The sequence below is a fragment of the Rhinolophus sinicus genome, chromosome 14, assembly GCF_057876585.1.
Source record: "Rhinolophus sinicus isolate RSI-liver-muscle chromosome 14, RSI-T2T, whole genome shotgun sequence".
Lineage (NCBI taxonomy): Eukaryota > Metazoa > Chordata > Mammalia > Chiroptera > Rhinolophidae > Rhinolophus > Rhinolophus sinicus.
Window position 1 is genome coordinate 44,558,362 of NC_142514.1, and position 19,979 is coordinate 44,578,340.

A 19,979-nucleotide genomic window follows, 5' to 3' on the forward strand; every position below is an offset into this window, starting at 1 on the left:
GAGCTACCTGTATACGTAGTACAGCAGGTCAATATTGAGAAAAGAGAAAAGGAGGCTTCCCCAGCAGTAGTGTAACCAGGGAAGGCTTTGCTAGAGATGACAACAAAACCGAGTCCTAAAGACAAGTAGTAGGAATGATAGGAAGTCCAAATAAAGAGTAGGAAGGACTGGAAATCCAGGAAGAAGAAGCAGTGTGAGGGGAGAGGCTGAGCCAGGACCACGGAGGAACATATATTCACTTAGGCCAAGGAGTACGGCTGGAAGCAAGAGATAAAAGATAAAAAAAGAATGAGCCCAGAGAGGAAAACACAGGCTACATGAAGGTTGCGTGCCGCGTGAAGGAGTTTGTGCTACACCCGGAACTCTCTGGGGGGTTCTTGCAAGATTTCTGACAGGGTATTCATCTCTGAACACATGGGGTTTATCTTAGATTCTCCAACACCTCATTCTTTCCCACCTCAGGGTCTTTGCACATGCTAAACTTGCTGCCTGAAGAGCTCTTCCCTCCTTCTTTTCCTTAGCATCTTTTAGATGTCAGCTCTTAAGAGAGACCGTCCCTAGCCATCCTTTCTAAAATTTTTCCTATTTGTTTCCCTCAAATAATTTGTTTTCCATTTTCAGCTGTCTAAATCATAGACTAAATTCCCTGAAAGTAGAGACTATATCTCAAACCCTTAGGCCAACACCTGGCCCATGGTAGGGACTCAGTAAATATTTATTGACTACGTGAATGAATCATCAGATTCACCTTGTTAGTAAGACAGCGCTGGCTGCAGAGTGGAACACGGACTAGAGGAGAAACCAAAACTTATGACAGAGAACATAGTTAGGAGGCTGGTGAGAACCGGGAGAGGCCTGCGCCATAGCCATAGGAGAGAAGTGGAGATGGACATGGAGTCAAGAAATAGGAAGAAATGGAATCAGCGAGGATTAGGGGGATGTGGGTATGTATGAGGCAGGAGTCAGGGATGACAGCAAAATATAGAAAATGAGATGAACAGTCGGTGATTCATTGATGTCGGGAAGTCAAAAGAGTAAGAACAGGTTTTTGGGGAGAAGAAAATGCGTTGAGCTTTGGACATGTTACGTCTGAGGATACCCGTGGGCTATCTAGATAGAAATATGCAATAAACATTTGATTCATTTGTTTGGAACCCAGGAGGGAGATCTTGGCAAAAGATAAAGATTTGAGAGTCATTGGCCTATAGATTCATTCATCCACTCATTCAACAAATATTCACATATTAACTGCTTTGTCTCAGGCATTAAATACAGTGGAGAATGAAAGGAACATTATTCTAGCTTTCACAAATATCACAGTTAAGTCTGGTAGCTGATATCATGAAAATGGAGGCAATAACTTAGGAAATGTATATACCAGGGGTGCCAAAAAATGTATACACATTTTAAAAGATGATATCTGTGCTCAAGCAGTAGTTTGCCATAATCAGAAGTGTCTGGACACCAGTGGTAACCACTTTGATCACCTCTTGTAATTGCAGAAGTCAAACGTAACTAGTATTCATCTTTTGTTATTGGTATATATTGAGTATTATAATTTTAATACAGTTTTCCTTTCTTAAAATGTGTATACATACGAATGAATCGTCAGATATATCTATTTATATCTATCTATGTGTGTGTGTATATATATATATATATATATGATGAGCATAAACCCTGGGGAACACCAACTTTTTTTATTTTATTTTATTGGGGAATATTGGGGAACAATGTGTTTCTCCAGGGCCCATCGGTTCCAAGTTATTGTCCTTCAATCTAGTTGTAGAGGGCACAGCTCAGCTCCAACTCCAGTCACCGTTTTCAATCTTAGTTGCAGGTGTTGCACCCCACCATCCCATGTGGGAATTGAACAGGCAGCCTTGTTGTTGAGAGCTCACGCTCTAACCAACTGAGCCATCCGGCCATCCCTGGAGAATACCAACTTTTAAGAGGTGGACAAAAGAAAAGGGGCCGTTGGGACAGGGTGAAAGTTTGAATGGATGAACACAAGGATTTTCCCCTCCCAAGCCTTTGTGTCAAACTTAGTTTTGAATATATATTGCTTGGTTTTTTGGTGGCAGGATTAAAGTACCTGTGCTCACATTCGCTCTGTACAGAAATTCATGTTAGGTTGTCCTTACAATAAGGAATTCCAAAGATTGGAACTGAAACGAGTATCGGCCTGCAGGCAGGTGACACGCAGACAGAGATGAGCAAGAGCTAGAGATCAACCCAGATTTTCCTATTCAGCTACGAATTTCCTTTGTTACCCGTTTGAAGTCAACCTTAATGTACTCTGTGGCTGGATTTCCTTTGTTATGGTCTGTGGGATAAATGTGATGTGAACAGTGTCACAACAGAAAGAGATGTGATGGTCTGTTTTGCCAAGACCACGTTAGAGAATTTTTGTTGATTTATTTATTTTTACTTCTCAGTTCTCTTAATCCAAGAGACAACACTTCAGGCACTTCCCAAATAAGTCAACTAAGTACCTGGGTGTGGGTTATTTGGGAGGTAAAATTTCTTAAGCAATTCTTCAAATGAAATTTTGCCATTTTTAAAATCGTGGTGTATATACCTTTTTCTCTTTTTAAAAAAAATTGAGATATAATTGACATAACATCAGGTGTACAACATGGTTTGCTGTACGGATATATTTCGAAATGATCACCACAATAAGTCTTGTTAACATCCATCACCACACATAGTGCCATTTTATTTTAAAAAGTAATTTATGATTATTGAATATTCTAAAAATGAGAGCTGTTAATCTAAAATATCATAGATTGTTTGATTTAAAAATTAACTGAAAATTTTCTTGTAAATCCCAGTAAAAAAAAATATTTCTTATGTGGAAGACCAATGTAACCAAAAGAAAAAGAATTTATAGGTCCATTTATAGTCTTCCAGAACATGGTGATTTTTTGCATGTGTTTATGTGCATGACATTTAACACATTTATTGGTACATAAACTATGCCATAGATAAACTTGCTTCCCTTTCATAGTGGGCTTTTGTTTATAACATAAATTTTATTTATGAATTGTTTGTTATATATCCAGATTGGTCTGTTTTCTTATGTTGCATTTCTTAAAGGTGTGTTCTTTATTTCAAAGAACAGTTATTCTAAAATATGCCATCAGCCAACAACTTTTCCTTTGGCCCTGATTTTAAAGCAGATGATTACACTAACTCTACACACATATCTTTCAACTAGGTTCTACCTATGTGAGAGTCATAGAATGAGAAAACTTTAGAGGCAGAGAGGAAATGATATCTCATCAATTATATATTTCTTGCCATTTATAAGTTTCATGTTCTTGAATATACTATAAAATAAATACGCAGTTGAAAATAGATGTAATATCAGATATCTTAAAGGAAATTAATTATATGCAGCAAAAATGAAGTAAGTACAAAATTCAAAGATTAAGTCCTTTTGATCCATTAATTTATCTTTTCTTAAAAAAAAAAACCCACCCACAAAAACCTCTTGTTCTTGAAACAAATCTAAATTTTCATTTGTGCACAAAAGAATTTGTTTTTATGTCTCAAGGGTTGGGGCTTGCTTATTGTAGTCTGGCTTTTTAAAGATTTACCCTGTGGTGCCTCTAGAAATGAAGAGAACATCTTTAAATCTTGTTTGATTTGAATGAATGGATAGCTAATCCCCATCAGATGTTTCTTTAAAGCATAATGTTTAAAAACTGTTAGGGAATTTAGCTATCCTAGCTGATTCTTAGGTAGGCTGTTTTCATCCTAGTTTTTAAGGTCTCAGAGGCCAGCCAAGGTAACCATTTATTTTAAATCGTCTTTTGTTTCAGATTTCCTGTTGAGGCTTTTTTTTTTTTTTTTTTTTTTTTTTACCATTTCAAAAATCACACAGTTGTTGTGTCATAGCTTTCCATAACCTCCAGATTCAAACCAAAAAAAAAAAAGCAAAATATCTATTTTGACTGTACTATCTAAATGACTGTACCCTCCCACCGAAAGTCGAACTAGAGCAGAATATGCAAGTAGACATTATATTTTTTAATCACAATGAAACTCATGTTTGGAATTCTCTTGCCAAATACCTTCTATTTATGACACTTTGTTTCTTTTGTTTTTGTTTCCCCAGGACATTTGGGCTTCCAGGACAGTTTTGTCACATCAGGTGTTTTTAGTGTGACTGAGCTAGTAAGAGTGTCACAGAGTAAGTATAATTTTGCTTTGATTTGATATACATTTGCCTTTGGGTTGTGCTTACTTTCTGCCAAGGCCTCCTAGAAACATTAAGAGCTTTCAGAATCCCCTTTTCATCCACCCATTGGAAGACTTTTGCCATGTAGTTTGTTTAACAGCCAAGAATTTAAATCAGGAAAATTTGATATTTTAATGTGAGGCATGGGGAAAGGTCTGAAATCCTGAGTGTCTCACTTATTCCCTAGTTTGTTGTGTGAACCTGGTTTAAAAAATTTCTGAGGTTTCCCTGATTTCTAAGAAATTCTTCATTAAAAAAAAATTGTTTTTGACCTTTAAAGAATGCTAATGACCCCAGCATGAGTGACACAGTACAGCATGATCATTACCAGCTTGTCAATAATCACCAACAACAGTGAATTAAGATTACCTGTCACCACCCTGTTTCATTGATCAAAGGGTCATTGATTGTATTTCTGCTATGACATAATCCAAACAGTTCAAGGAGAAGGCATAGGATATTCTCTCTCTCTCTCTCTCTCTCTCTCTCTCTCACACACACACACACAGTTGCCTTTCCTCAAAAATATCACTGTATTTATTTAAAAGCATACCTATAATGATTATGTTTGAGATCCCAATAACAAGAAGAAAAAATATATACCAAATATTAAATTTTTTTTATCACCCTCCTACTTCAAAATACCACCTGTAGATAAAATTTACATTGTTAAAGTTGGTTTCAAGCTGAATCAAATCATTTGTAGAATAAGGTGGAGTAAAGGAATCTTTCCTTTTCAAGTTCATTACCAGCATCACCACCACCCATTCACTGCATCACTGTCTTGCAAGAGTGACAGAGTAAACCAGTCAATCTTATGGCAAGATGTCAGGTCAAGCAAGCCAAGTCATCCTGAGCTCACAGTTTTGGATTCTGTCTGCTGTTATTTCATAAGGCTGGAAGACGCTACAGAATCCAAAAATGGGATGCAAGGTGGGGGCAGGGGCTCTGGGCGAAAAGGAGTAGATAGGGATGTCTGTTGAGCCATCACTATCGGCCAGACACTGCTAAGTTTTCATGGATGTTACATAAATTAATCCTTGCAATAAACATGTCAGATAAGAAATTACTCTCATTTTTACAAATGAGTTAAACTGTGGGTCTATTGAAGTCGTTTGTCCAAAGTCAAATGGTGGGTAAATGGTTAAGCTAAATCTGTGTAATGCTAGAATCCATGCTATTAGACTGGCCCAAGAGACCTGGAAGAAATCTACAATGTGAGGTAAACAGAGAAAATAGCAGGGAGGTAACTGTGGATGTTAGAATTCTGGGAGCCAGGGACCCTTGGTTGATGCAGGGGTGTCCTGGTGTACGGGGGGCCAGAACCCTAAGCAATGAGTCATTAGGAGTGACAGGTTGTGAGATAGAAGGGAGAAGTTGCTATCATATTATGAAATATGCTTAAAACACCAACGCCAGCCAGTGAGGTAGAGAATAGATTGCCTTGTTAACTTGGAGGATACATGCTGCCCCAGCATAGCTGATTAACCGTTAGTTGCCATAGACAAATAACAATGTGTGTGTGTGCGCGTGTGTATACGTTTTACTTTTTAGGATTTTTAAAAATGATCACTGTCTCACATTTTTCTTGTAACTTTAATAATAATAATAATATAGACTGTATATATCAGAGTGTAACTGTCATAGTGGCATTACAGGGAAATACATTTATTGAGCGCTTACTAAGATCTATACATAGCTTCAAGAGTGAAAATCCTTTGAACTCTAAGACTGGAGCACTAGACCTTTTTAATCTACCCTGACTGCTCTAATGCTTGCATTTAGTCTTCGTTACCATCAGTGTCTCGAGGCCTGGGGGTTGTATAGGAAGGTTCATGCTGCTCAGAACCATCCCCAGAATCTCATCCTTCTTCCAGTTTTTGTACGTTTTATATCCCAAGGCTTATCAGTTCCAAGTTTGATCAGACCTCCATGCAGTCTATGGTGGCATGGTTGCCAAGTGAATTCTAAACCTGCCTTCAAGACTGCCAGAGGGGACGGCTGGACCACAGATTGAATGTGCAGCGGGACCTGGTTTTGTTTCCTGTCCGTTTAGGGGGCTGTGTTGCTGATGCCTGAGTGTCCTTCAGCTCTCGAATGCTTTTTGATTCTGCACACTGCTGCGTAATCGCTCTAGGACTCACTCACACATGGCCTCGTGCTGACTGAAACTGTTTGGCAAGAGTGGGGTTGGGCTGTGTCAGCTAAACCGTGGCTTTGGGCCAAACTGCCACCCAGAGCCCCTCCCTCTTGCAGGTCTTTAATCCAGGTTTGTCAGGGTACATGTCTCAAGATTGCCTTGGCTGCTGGGGAAAGGATCCCTCAGCTCAGGTTTCCTGACCCACACACCTTTCTGAAAGACTTAACACTCAAACCACATGATGAAGTCAAAATTCTTAACCTGTCCTTGCTGTGCTCCACCCTCGGCCCGTATTGGAATCGCTAAGCATCCGTGTTAGAGGTGTGGCAGACACTTTTTGCAGATGAATGGGGCTGGGTGCATTCTACAACCCTGAAAGAGCAGTAAGCTCACTGGCATATAAGCTGATGTGATGTTGTTACCCCTGTTAAGAGCATGATCCAACACCAATGTGAAAAATTATAGTGGCTCACATTTATCAAGCATGCACCGTGTACCAGGCATTGTCCTAGGCACTTTGTAAACATGATCTCATTCAGTCCTCCCAAGGTTGCTGCTCTTGTCCCTTTTTACAGATGGAGACCACGGTGCTCAGAGGTTAAGAAGCTTGCTCTTTTTACTTCCCTGTACTCAGCTAGCTGACTGCAGACATTTTTATCGTGACCTTTCCTATAACTGCATTATAAAACTAAACAGAATCCAAAGATTCTATGCTTTTGTTAAATAATTGTTTCTTGTTAGATATGATAAAGCTTTAGATTGTTAATTTGTGCATTTAAAAAGGTTAAAACTATATTCATGTCAACCAAAACAAGTAAAACACTTAATTAAAAATTTTTTTCCTGGATTTGTTTTCTGGTATGATTTTTTTTTTTTAATGAATAGATTGTTTTCAGAGCAGTTTTAGTTGTATGGTTTTTGGTCAACAGAAAGTACAGAATTTCAAAATACCCCCGGTACAATTTTCCCTATTATTAACATCTTTTGTTAGTGTGGTCCATTTGTTTCAATTGATGAGCGGATATTGACACATTATATTAGCTAAAGTCCATAGTTTATATTAGAGTTCACTCTTTATATTGGACCATCTATGTGTTTTGACGAATGCGTGAGGACATGTATCCATTATTACAGGATCATACAGAATAGTTTCACTTCTCTAAAAATCACCTGTGCTCCATCTATTTATCTCCCACTCCCCCAACCAGTAATCTTTTAAATCCTTCTGTAGTTTTGTCTGTTACCCTGATGTTTTTAATGGCGTCAGTGTCTTAGAATTTCTTCCCCTGTGTTCCACATTTTTTCTTAACTCCTCTTACCTATCCCAGCCCCATGAGTGCCCCCAACCACATCCAACTGTGATCACGGATATGGCCTGGAAATTTCACATGAATGGTGGCCTTAGCTTGAAATTTTTCCTTTTCCTGGCTATTTAGTATTCAATTTTTAAATTTGCTAATATAAATATTTACTTTCCCCAGGTTTCCAGTTTCTGTTTTTAGTTTTCCTACTTTTAAATTTAAGAGAGGAGGGAGGTGCTATTTCAGTATTTCCTCATGAGGATTCCCTGAAATAACTATGTGCTAAGTTTGTTGTTTATAGTCATGTCACTACAGGGTGGCAATGGCAGAGGAACTCAAGAGAAAGCTGCTAGCTTAGCCTCACACATGCAGAGGTGAGGGTCAGGCTACAAGGTTAGTGCACTGATCAGAGCACAGAGCTGTTGGAATCTGGGGCTTCTGCTGCTCTTTCCCACTAATTCCCCTCTCACCCTTGCCACCTGCCTTTTAATTTTCTTTTTTTAAAATTATCTGGAGTCCATGAAAAGCAAGAAAGTAGAGTCCTGTTTCTCTTAGCAGCAAAGAAAGTACTGTAGCATAAAAGTAAATGTGTATTTGTTTTCTTCCTACATTTCCCCCCATGGGATAGGACCATCTGAAAGTTTTTCTAGTTATTTCTTACTTTCTCCCAGGGGAGAGAGGACCACTAGACACTGTGCCAGAGAGAAAAAGAGAAGTCGCCTCTGTTTTGGGGGAAGGGGTTTACAAGTGTTAACAATGCGGTTGAGAATCACTGAAGTTGTTTTAGCCTAATACTGTGAGGAAAGAGACAGGAACCATCTGTTGAAATGCCTCTTACACGATGCTGCATTTTCAAACAAAGCCTTCGAGCAGCATTTTCAGATGGGTCTCTTTCCCATGAAGTTGCCACAAAGAGAGCCCACTCTACTAGCTGCTAAATGATGCTGCTTAGATAGCCCTCTCGGTCAGCACCCACTCTTGTTTATTTTGTACCAGTGTTTTCCTCCAAGTGTGTGCTTTGAGGCTGTCAAATAGCCCTCCTGGTACGAACCCAGAAAATCCTCCCGAAAAATCTACTACTTCTGCCCATTTCCTTCTAAAGTGCTGACTGTTTTACTTGAAGTTGGTGGAGTGACTCTCAAACCCTAAATACTTCACTGGGAAAGAGGAAAACCACAAATACACACAGGCCATTGTGACTCTGGCCTGGCGGGTTCTAGTTTTCCAGCAGTGGTTTGTACACCCGAGCCGGCTGCAAGGGTTAAGTCAACTTCGCGGCTGTGGATGACTTCATAGCCCTGGAATTTTGAAAAGCCAGGGTTCTCAGTACACTGTAGCAAGCCTTAGAGTCTTTGGGTGTGAAAACCACTCTCAGTTACCCAGACTGATTTTTTGGTTCCTGTTGCGCTGCTGCAGAATCTATTAAAATCCAGCAGCTGAATTGTCCTGGCTCTGCCACAAAGCTGGGCTGCTGGGTGGCTACAGGATTCCCGAGCTGTTTGTCAATGGAGAGTGGGAGTGAATGGAGCCAGGCATATGCCTCAGCCTGGCATGAGGTGGCACCCTAGTGGCTGTTTTCTGCCTTTGACATGTGGACTATTTCTGTATTCTCACACAGGAATTGTCGTTAAGATCCAAATTTCTTTTTTTAAGTCTTTAGGTCTGTTGTATGTCTTTGAGTCCCCATAGCTATACACTTGGATTTTCTGGTCTGCTCTTTAGTATGACCTACTGACAATATTCTAACCTGGCATGATGGAGCTACTACAGCAGAATTAACTCAGTTACAAGGTACTATAAGAAAATGAAGCTCGTTGATAGGAGCGAGATGAAACTTGAACATTACAAAATGCTTTTGCAAAGGACTCATCAGGAAATTGGTATAGGATAAGAGATTCCAGATGTCCAGTTCTTTGGGGTGCTATTTAAATAGTTGCAGTGTTTTAGATCTTTATTAACGTGAACTACATTCGAAACTTTCTTTTCTGCCCAAGTGGCCTGTTGGTTCTCCTCTGTTAAGTAACACGATAGCTATGATCATTGTATGGAAATTAATTTTAAAAAATAGGTTATATTCTTCAGCAAGCTCTCCTTTTGAAAGAAACCATTTGGGCTTGAGCATTAAAGGAAGAAACAAAAAGATGATAATGAAAAATAGACTGCAGCCCTAGCATGAACAGTTGCTGTGACCTTGCCTTTTGTTTGCCATTACACAATTCAATGGCAGTCCACTCAAACTATGCTCTCGATCAATATCCTATTAAAGCAGCACAAAAAGTCCCCATAAACTTAGTGGTTAGCTATGTTTATAAATGGAACTCGGCATAATTAGATGGTCAATAGCAAGCTCTACCAGTAATTTTAAAATGAACGTCACACATGTTCCATCTGTAGAAGTCAATGGCACCTCTTCCAGAGATTTTAAAGAAAATCTGTTAAGGTATGGAATAGAAAACACTGATTAGCCCTATGTATTTTTCTCACTTTGCCTATCTAAGCCACCTTATCCTTAATATATTATGACATTGCAAATGTTTCATTTTCTAGTTTTAATCAATCCTTCATAGAGAAGTAAAATAATAAATATTGCCATACTCGTAGAAAGAAAAATGCCAGTCTGGCTGGTTTAATTTAGTGGGTTTCCTCTACTATAATCCAATAAAATTTCAAAATAAATACTGAAATTGAATTAGCTCAGAATATTTTGTTATATAATTTTTTTTTCTTTTAAATTTTTTTGACATATTTGGGGTGAATATTTGGACAGTAAAGCTGGCAGCAAATGGAAAAGACTGGTAGTAATGGGAATTTTTGTCAAACTACTCTTTCTTCTGAATCCCAGTCACAGTATGGGTGGCCAAATACGATTCTTCTTTTCCTACTCTCCTCACCCAATAGAGAAAGAGACACAAAGGGAGAGATGTCCCACCCTTACCTACAAACTGAAATGTGCATATACCTTGTGTTTGATGTGCTCTGGCAGTGGTCTTATGACCACCATGTTGGCTGAAATTACAACTATGGTAAGAATAAGCTTATGACGTCAGCCAATTCATCAGTCCACACTATGCGTGAAAGTTCAGTCCTTTCTGTTACACTCATATTCCTATAACCTTCCTGGTTAGAGATGGCAGTGAGAGTTCTCATGGCAAGATTTAGGGGTACTTGTGTTCTCTGTTCTTAGCTAAAGTTTTTGCTAAATTTACCAAACTATGAGCATTGTTTTGTAAATTTGACTCAGGGAGAAGCAGAAAACATAATACCTTGACGTACATACTAATTTGTTATCATGATCTGTATTAGTATGTTCATCTATTTCTAATCCTTTCTAGGTGATTCATTGGTTATCCTTCTTATGTGTAATATATCATATAAAAGCTATATGAAAAATGGCAGCATGACATCATAAAAAAAGTCTAGGATATAGAGTTGGGGATTTGGCTCTGCCAGCTTGTTGACTATATGACTTTGGGCAGTATTTAACTCTTATCAGCTGTGTTCTTCTCATAGGTAACAATCATTCATTCAATCAACAAATATTTTTTAAGTACCAACTGTGTGCTGGGTCTAAGTCTGAGTTCTGGAAATAGTAATACCTCTCGAGTGTTTTGAGAATTAAGTGAGAGAATGTCAAGTATCTAGCATAGCGGATGCGCAGCAATATACGATTATTATTGAACACAGCCTCTGTTCCTGATGTTTCACTGTGTCCTCACAGCTGATCCTTGGGCTGGTCATCATATCAGAAAATTTATTAGAAATGTGTGTGTGTGTGTGTGTGTGTGTGTGTGTGTGTGTATGCCTTTTGTGTGTGCCCGTGTGTCTCTCTTTCTCCGTGTGTGTGTATACACATTTAAAAGGACTGATGTTAGAATTCATGTTTTAAAAATCAGTTTATTAGAAGGGCTATTCTAGTGACCGCTTCACAATTAATAATTGTAATAGAATAAGAACATGTTAATACTAGATCTAATTTATCTGTTTTAGGGAGCCAGAAAATGCTTATTCCTTAAGTTTTCAGCCAAAGCCTATGCTTCTGCATTATTCTGTAATCCTCTCTTCCAGGGTATCTAATGGATAACAAGATGTTTTAAAATTCTCAATCTAACACCGACACATTAACAACTTTTTAAGTGGCTAGCCACACCTTGATCATTTTTATCAGAGTTTTTTAAAGTAGTACTTAGTTCTAAAATATTTGAAAAATTTGCTTTGTCGCAAATTATGGACGTAAACACTCCCTGTGAGTAACTGGAGCATGCTGGAGGTCCTTACTGACAATGGATTTTAGTAAACTTTTATTTATGCATTCAGAAGCCTCAGTTGTTTAAGAACAGATATCTAATCGGTACCATTGGGGAACTAACAGGCATTTTTCGGATTTCTAAATCCTACATTACCCCATAGTAAGACCACAGATATATTATCCTAGCCACCTCTTGCTGATTGCAAAAACTCTACAGGGTTAGTGACCCTGTAGGCATGCCTAGGATGATATGGGTAGAGTCCACACTCAGCAAAGCCTCACTGGAGGTCAGAGTCTAGAACTGAGTTAGTCCAGCATATGATTGATATGAGTACATATTAGGATTTTTCAGTAGATGAAGGACAAAAAAAATCAAACAGTTCTCGGTGACAATACTGAGAACTATTATTGTAGGTAGCTGCATTTGTATGTTGCTGGAATAGGACTGTGTTGATATAGTTTGGTTTCCTAATAGTTAATGGTGAGATAGTCCCAGTGCACTCTTGGTTAAGGGGCTTATGTTTAGAAGTCCTTCCCTGGTTTATAGATCATTGTGGTGAAAGACCTCTTAGGCCATCAAATTCATCCCCTGTCAGGGAAGACCTAATCCCATGGCCAAGGCTGTATCAGATACTAAAGGGGAACCACATTTGACCTCAACCAAAAGCTAAGATGAGATGATACTCTAAAATGCAGAAAATCAATTTCGGTCCCAAAGGCAGAAGCCACTAATGCAGGAGATCAGTCAGTATTGCTCCCCCCACAGTGGATTGCTCTGCTAGACCGAGTGTTAGGCCTTTTATCCAGTGAAGCACTGGCTGACACTTGTGACTCAAGACCTGTAACAGCAAAGAAGTGAGAAGGGAAACAATGAGCTTGAGCTTTGCCAGTTAAGTGGTAGGAGATAATTATTTTTCTATTTCAATCTTGTTGAATTCATCTCCCAGTAGTTGATGACAAAGGAAAAACAGGGAGACTGGGAATGTGGGTTTCACCTTTGCTTGTTTGGGCAGATATATAGAGATATTGGGTTCAAATCTCTGCTCTGCCATTTATTTAGCTGTGTGATCTTAATCATGGAACTTAACCTCACAACTAATTTTCTCATTTGTCAATGAGAATAATACAAATACATATTCCAGTGACCCCTTCAAAATTAATAGTTGTAATAGAATCAGAACATGCTAATACTAGATCTAAAATACAAATACATATTCCATGGTGATGCAGCAAGGATGAAATGAGATAATTCCGGTAAAAGACCTTGCACATTGTCTGGCACAAAATAAATGCTCAGTAAATATAAGTTCTTATCTACTTTTCATTAATAAGCTCATATAATTTTAGTTCGATTCAGTAAATATTTGTTGCACGTGTACTGTATGAAGCATCCTGCACTATGTGCTGAGGAGAATACAAAAATAAGTAGGAAGCAGGTACTTTCTTGATAGAGTGGATATCTGAGTTTCTTCAGGCCCAAGACTGAGCTTTGTTTAAGGCGATAAAGTGTCTGAGTACATTTATTTTACAAATGGAACTCACAGTAATTATCTATCAAAGGTAAACCATCTCCATGATTCAGAGTGGGGAGGAAGGTGGTATCAGTGAATTGTTCCTATTTTAGTAAAAAAAAAAACATTTTTAGAAATAAAAATTCCCTCTGTTTACCTCCTCTGCCACCATAACACGTATTCCATAACGTGTGTCCACAATACGTGGATGTGTGAAAACGGTGCTCCATCTGTGTTAGCAGGTGCTTTTGATGGGGGTAAACATTCTGCTGGCTTTTGGCACCTAATGCTATACATTTCGTCAAAAACATTGCTTAAATCTTATAATAGCAGGGAAGTTTATTTTCACATAGGGGGAATCCTCGTTTCCGTTCAATGCCTTTCTTTTATGTTTCCATTCTGGAAAACCATACCCCCCTAGTCCACATTTGGCCAGACCTTTCAGAAAGGAAGGGTTGAAAAAGGAGATCAGCACAGGGTGTCCAGACCAGAAATCTGCTTGGCAAAGGAGTTGCTGAAGACTGTGGCGTACAAGCTGCAGAGAAAGTACCTTTATGATTGATTTCCATTCAAGTCAGACTGGCTGCAGTGTGGTCATTTTTCTAACCCGTAACTGCTCACACTGCAGCACTCTGCTATCTGCAGGGTGTCTGAATTATAGCAGCCCATGCCCCTGTTACCTCTTACACAAATGACTTACACTGGTTTCTTTTTCCATGCAAATTCATCAGTTTTACAGCCCCTTGTAGCCATAGTCAGGAAACTCGGGCCGAAAGCACAAATTGATAAAATGAGTTAATTTTACTCTACTTATTTTTTCTTTCTGAAAGCTCTCTCTCATAGGCAGTGTTCAGGAAGCATATTACGGTAAAATGAAGATAACAAAGACGTTGAATTTTCTTGCATAAATTACATTCCAAGTTAATTCCTTTTAACGATGATTCCAGATTTGCTTGAGTTTTCATAGCATTGTGCGTTTTACAACTGTGCCTTTGATAGAAAGACGAACAAGTATTTTCCCATGTTCACTCCTTTTGTGTCAGTGACATGGACTTTCTCACAAGATCTTTGCCACTAGAATGCAAAACAACATGAAACTGTGCTGGGCGCATGGAACTGTGTGCTGTTGTTGGACCTTAACCTGCCCCGCTCCCCCGCTGCTGTCATAAAGTACAAATTCCCTAAGTCTCAGTGAGTACATAGATTATGTAATCTGGAGAGAAATACACCTCTTTCTTTTTTTTCAATAGTTATTTTATAGTTTGGAAATGGAGTGCTAAATCCTGATAGTCTTTTTTTTTTTTTTTAGGGGAAGGGGTACCTATTGGCCATTATTCTGTATTGTTTAGTTACCATGCACATTTGAGGAAGGGGCAACTATGATCGTTAATCTGTAAAAAGGAAACACCCCGAGGGCAGGGTTTTTATATGTCTTGTCCGCCAATGGATCGTAAGCATCTAGAACAGTGCCTGGCCCATTAAAAGTGTTCCATAAATATTTGTTGAATTTCATTGAATGCAGCCTCTCAGAGGCTGTGTGCCATCAGAAGTAGGCTGGCTACACTAGTCGTTTAGTTAATGCTCCTGCTGATTCCTGTTGGACAAACTGTAAACTCAGTGCACTGTCATCTCCCAGGCAGAGGAGCTTGAAAATTTGGATAGATTTTTTTTTTCCATCATCCTCTCTTTCCAACAATGCAAGCCTGAGCAGATTGTCTCTGGTGGATGGCAGAAGTTCAATAACCACAACCTTATCCAACTACTAATGCGTACAGAAGAGCAGGTCATTAAGAGGGTTGGCTACTAAAGTAACCCCTTTCTTCCAATAGCCCACATTACTATAATGATTCCTTAATAGCAAACCATTTATTAAGAAATGACACAAAGACTACATTCTACTCATGACAGGGAAGCAGGGGGTGGGGGATGAATGATTTAGAAGTAACATCTGGAGAGACAATTTCCAAAAGTTATCCTTTTGAGAAAAACTCCTTGGTGGAACAAAATCCACAAAAAGTTCACGTTAGAGTAATTGCAATACTGCTTAAAAAAGTTGAGGAGCCGGTCCTTACTACTTATATATATCTATAGATTTCTAAGTTTCATTTGTATTACTTAAAATTTGGCGGGGGGTATGAATGGAGAGGGTAGTTATTTACTCTCCTTAATTCAAAGCATATTTGTTGATCATCAGCTATGTACACAAAACTATGGTGAGCTGTTTAGGAATACAAAAGGGGCCGTAGGAGCTGTAGGATTAAAATCTGGAGTAACCCTCTGACTTCAGGAACTACGCAAGTTACTTAACCTCTTCGTGCCTCAGTTCCTTCCTAGTGGTGGTGTGAGGATTAAATGGGATGATGTGCTTCAAGTTCTTAGCCCAGCGTCTGGCCCATAAAGGATGCTTAATAAATGTTAGTTCCTCTTATTGTAATGGTGATGGCAATAGCAATGGGTGGTGGTGATTTTTCATCTTTATCATAATTGTTATTAGAATTATGAAGTCCAAAGAGTTTAAATGACCTAAACCAAGTTACACAGGTGGATATTGGCAGGGCTGGGGCAATCTCTCCCAGGCCCAGACCAGCACTTTTTCTATGCCCTAGGATATCTATCTATCTTTACAACCCTCAAAGTGCACTCAGTCTGATTGGAGAGAAAATGTTATGTATGAGATAATTAAAGAATGATAAAGGCTACGATCAAGTACAAATGGAGCAAAATCAGGTTTCACAGTATTTAGAACACACAGGAAGGGCTGTGGTTGGTCCAATCCTTCTGTAACATCCCCACGTTTGATTGGCAGTGGCTGCCTAATCTTTGTAACATACCAGACGGTGGTTAGTCAGCAGCTTCAGAAGCTCACCATGACATCCTGGACAGACATTGGACAAGTCACTTAACCCTTGACAACTTTTAGTTCCCTAATTTGCAGGATTTACTGCCATTATTAGCTAAGAAACACATTGTATTACATACATCTTATTGATACTTTACATGTATTAGAATAATATGATCATTTGCTTATTTATGCCTTCATAGTGCACAAGTAGGAACAGGTCTTTTACACTGTTTACTAACCTGGAAGAGATGACAGATATCCATTGTGAAACTTCTACTTTCTTTCTTGACAGCATGGTTTAGGCCTCCATCCCCTCTTGTTAGGGCTCCTGAATCAACCTACCAATTGATTTCCCCACCTCCAGAGTCTAAGTCCCCTTTTGTGCATTCTGGATGCTGTTGACATATTACTACCATTCCTCACATGCAACAATTTTCACTTCTCTACTCAGAAACTGTCACAGATCACTCACTTTACACCTACCTCCAAACTTATGTACATACTTTGTCTTTTGCCTAGAAACCCTCTCCTATCTTCTTCTCTGCCTCTTTAAATCCTAACCATCCTTGAGGGCTTAAGCACCAACTCTTCCTGAAATCAGCCCTATTTCTGATCCCACAAGCCAATGTGATCTGTTACTCCTTTGAACGTTCCTAATACATTTTTGTATTTCTCCTATGAGATACTCGGGTATTATTTTATCATTTCACTAGTTTGTAAACCTTATGGGGAGAGAGATGCTATATACCTTTTTATCATCTCAAGTTTCAGGCAAATATTGCATATGAGAGTCAAGGTGGCAGTGGCAAAAGCACAGGTTTTGGAGTCAGACCTCCCTGAATTTTAATCTGGCTTCCCCCCGCCCCTTTCTTGCCTTTCTATAATCCTGAGCAAGTGATATAACCCCATTCCGCAGTTTAGTTCTTCTCATCTAGAAAATGTACTTCCCTGAAGAGGTTGTTTTGAGGATTACGTTAGATACAATAAATAAACTGCTTATCAAAACATGGCCCCACAAGTACTCAGAAAAATCCTGCCAAAATCCCACCTTTTGAGTTCTTTGTTCAAAGTCTCTGTCTGTTCAGATTGCAGGCATGGAGAATACCCAACCCATTTGCAGGGACATTTGGTTGGTGACCCCCTAACCTCAGATACGAGGCTTTCTCTTTGACCGTCACGGTATTACTGAATCAGAATCCATTCCAATAAGCTGACTTTCCATGTGATACATAAATACTGATAGTACTAGGGGATGTTTTCTTGTTTTGAAGAGGGCAGAGTTTGGGTCTGTGTATTGTTAGGATTGTTTAACTCTGGTTGTGAAACCCAGTCTCATTTCAGCAATGTAGTGAGGTTTTAAAATTCAAGATACACATAATCAGTTTACCCAAAGTGCAGCAGACACTTTGGAAAGCATCATAACACTGCCAGGCTACCTGCTGCTACTGGCTATATTACAGCTTCAGTGTCCTAAGTGGTTCACAGGAAGTAAATATAAGGGCAAGTTAAGGAACATTTCCGTGGCCTTAATCAGTTTTTAATCTCTCTCAGAGGTGAACACACCATGTTTTCCTTCCTTTCCTTGTTTTGAGCACACATGTATTTTCCTTCCTTCGCCCATTGTGGCTCCCTCGACATTTTAAAAAGATAGTCAAGATAAAAGACATCTTTTCAGGGTAAAACATGATAGATAAAGTGTTACTTATAAGCTGGATTCTCACCACTAGGTAGAGGGCCTCAGACTTCTCTTCTCAGTGCAGTCGAGTCTGTCTTATTCACGTCTTGTTCTGTCTTTCCTTTCAAGAGTGAGGGAATGGGACTCATGAAGTTTCCCCAGTGCTCAGGAGTGAAGCAGCTGCTCCATCCAGCTGAGGCGTCAATGCCATCCTGAAACTTGTGAAGAAAATCTAAATCCAGACCCTTGACACTGAGCAGCCTTATCCCTCTTCTTCAGTTAATGATAGGTGTGAATCGCAAAGCTCCACGAAGGCACAATCAGTAATAGGTACCTGCTATATGCCAGACTGCTGAAAGGGCTGATGGGTGATCCAGACCCATATTTGAGTAATCTCCCCCCATAAAATATTATAAAGGGGGAAATATGCAAATAAATTTAATATAAAAAACAAACTAGGGAATGAGTAGCAAAATTATGAATTAGAACTCAGTTTACACTTGTGTTTGAGCTAAAGGACACTCCTCCTTTAAAGCCTGTCATTGAGAGATGTGTTTGAATTTCAAAAAATAGATGTGAGTTTCGGAGTTTTACATTTCTTAGCAGTGACTGTTTTTATATAATGGCAGTTGTTATTAAGGTTTAGCCATTGCTATTAATCAACAACTCAGTGTTTATTATGAGAGATTGCTGTATCCCCTTGTATCTTTCCTTGATCTCGTTTTATTATGGCACCACAATTTCCCCAAGCAATAATCCTCTGAATCATCCCATATTCCCCCTTTTCCATTATTACCACATGTAAGAAGTCAATACATTTTCTTGATTCTAACTTCTAAATAACTCAGACCAGACTCCTCCTTTCTATCCCTTGAATTTAGACCACAAGCCCATCTTATCTTATTTAAATAACTCCACTGGCCCCTATGGTTTTACTGATTAGATTCTTCAATTGCCACCCCATCCCTGCCATACCGACTGTCATCACAGGGTACTGTTTCCAGATTATAAATGCAAATTTGATGGTAGCATTCTCATACTTTGTTAGTTCTCCTTTGACTAAGAATCAATCCTTTTGATCAATGCTTACTGACTGCCTCCTGATATCAGGGTTTATATTAGATGTTGACAATATAATCCTAACAGTCTCCAATTATAGTAGAGTACGGTAAGTGCATCTATTGTTTCTGCTTTTGCTCTTTCAAAAGAAGAGATTATTTGCATTAATATAGTTGCACCACTAATTTTACAGTTGTTTTATAACATTGATAGGTGCTATTTATTCATTTAAAAATATTATGCTACTACTGAAAACAAAGTATCCAGAAACTCTAAGACACCAAAAATACAGGGAATCAAATCTTACACAAGGGTCTGCTCTGAAAATCACATACAGGCAAAATTACCCTTCACAATTCCTTAAATCAGAGGTTGGCAAATTCATCTGGATAAATATCTTGTGCTTTGTGAACCATAGTCTCTGTAGCTACTTATCTCTGCCCTCATAATGTGGAAGCAGAGACAATACTTAAATGAATGAGTGGAGCTGTGTTCCAGTAAAATTTTATCTACAACTATGGTTCGGGAAGCATAGTTTTAGGGCTCTCCCTAAATGGGATGAATATTAAAGGTGTATGCAGGGTGCTGAGGTGGTTCAGAGTAAGAAGAAATCACACATTTCTCATCACAAGAAATTGGGAGTGGGTGGCCTAGAAAGATGAATTTACAGTTCAGAACTAATTCCAAAATACAGATGGGTGGAAGCTATCAGGATCAGACAAAGTTAGAAAAGCCCAGGGGATATTTTTCCTGGTCATTGAAGAAAAGTTTCAGACCAAAAACATAGAGATATTTTTGTTGAAAGCATCCAGAAATGTTGTAACCTTAATGACAATTTACCACTAAAAAGAGAGAAAAGATGAAATGAACGTTAGAAAAAATACACACAAAAAAAGTCTTTCTGGTGTAGACTATTTTTATTGTCAACGATCTTTTGGGGTCAGAGTTTATTGCTGATT

At 38.8% G+C, this 19,979-nt stretch overlaps 1 protein-coding gene across 12 annotated transcripts in view; it reads left to right on the forward strand.

Annotated features, from left to right (window-relative positions):
• The window catches only part of NFIA (nuclear factor I A), a 562,979-nt gene that overhangs the window by 438,869 nt on the left and 104,131 nt on the right, over nt 1-19,979 (forward strand). For all 12 annotated transcript variants that reach the window (XM_074334805.2, XM_074334806.2, XM_074334804.2 and 9 more), the window contains exon 4: nt 4,124-4,198. In XM_074334805.2, the coding sequence (XP_074190906.1) occupies nt 4,124-4,198 (75 nt within the window). The remainder of the gene's footprint in view (nt 1-4,123; nt 4,199-19,979) is intronic.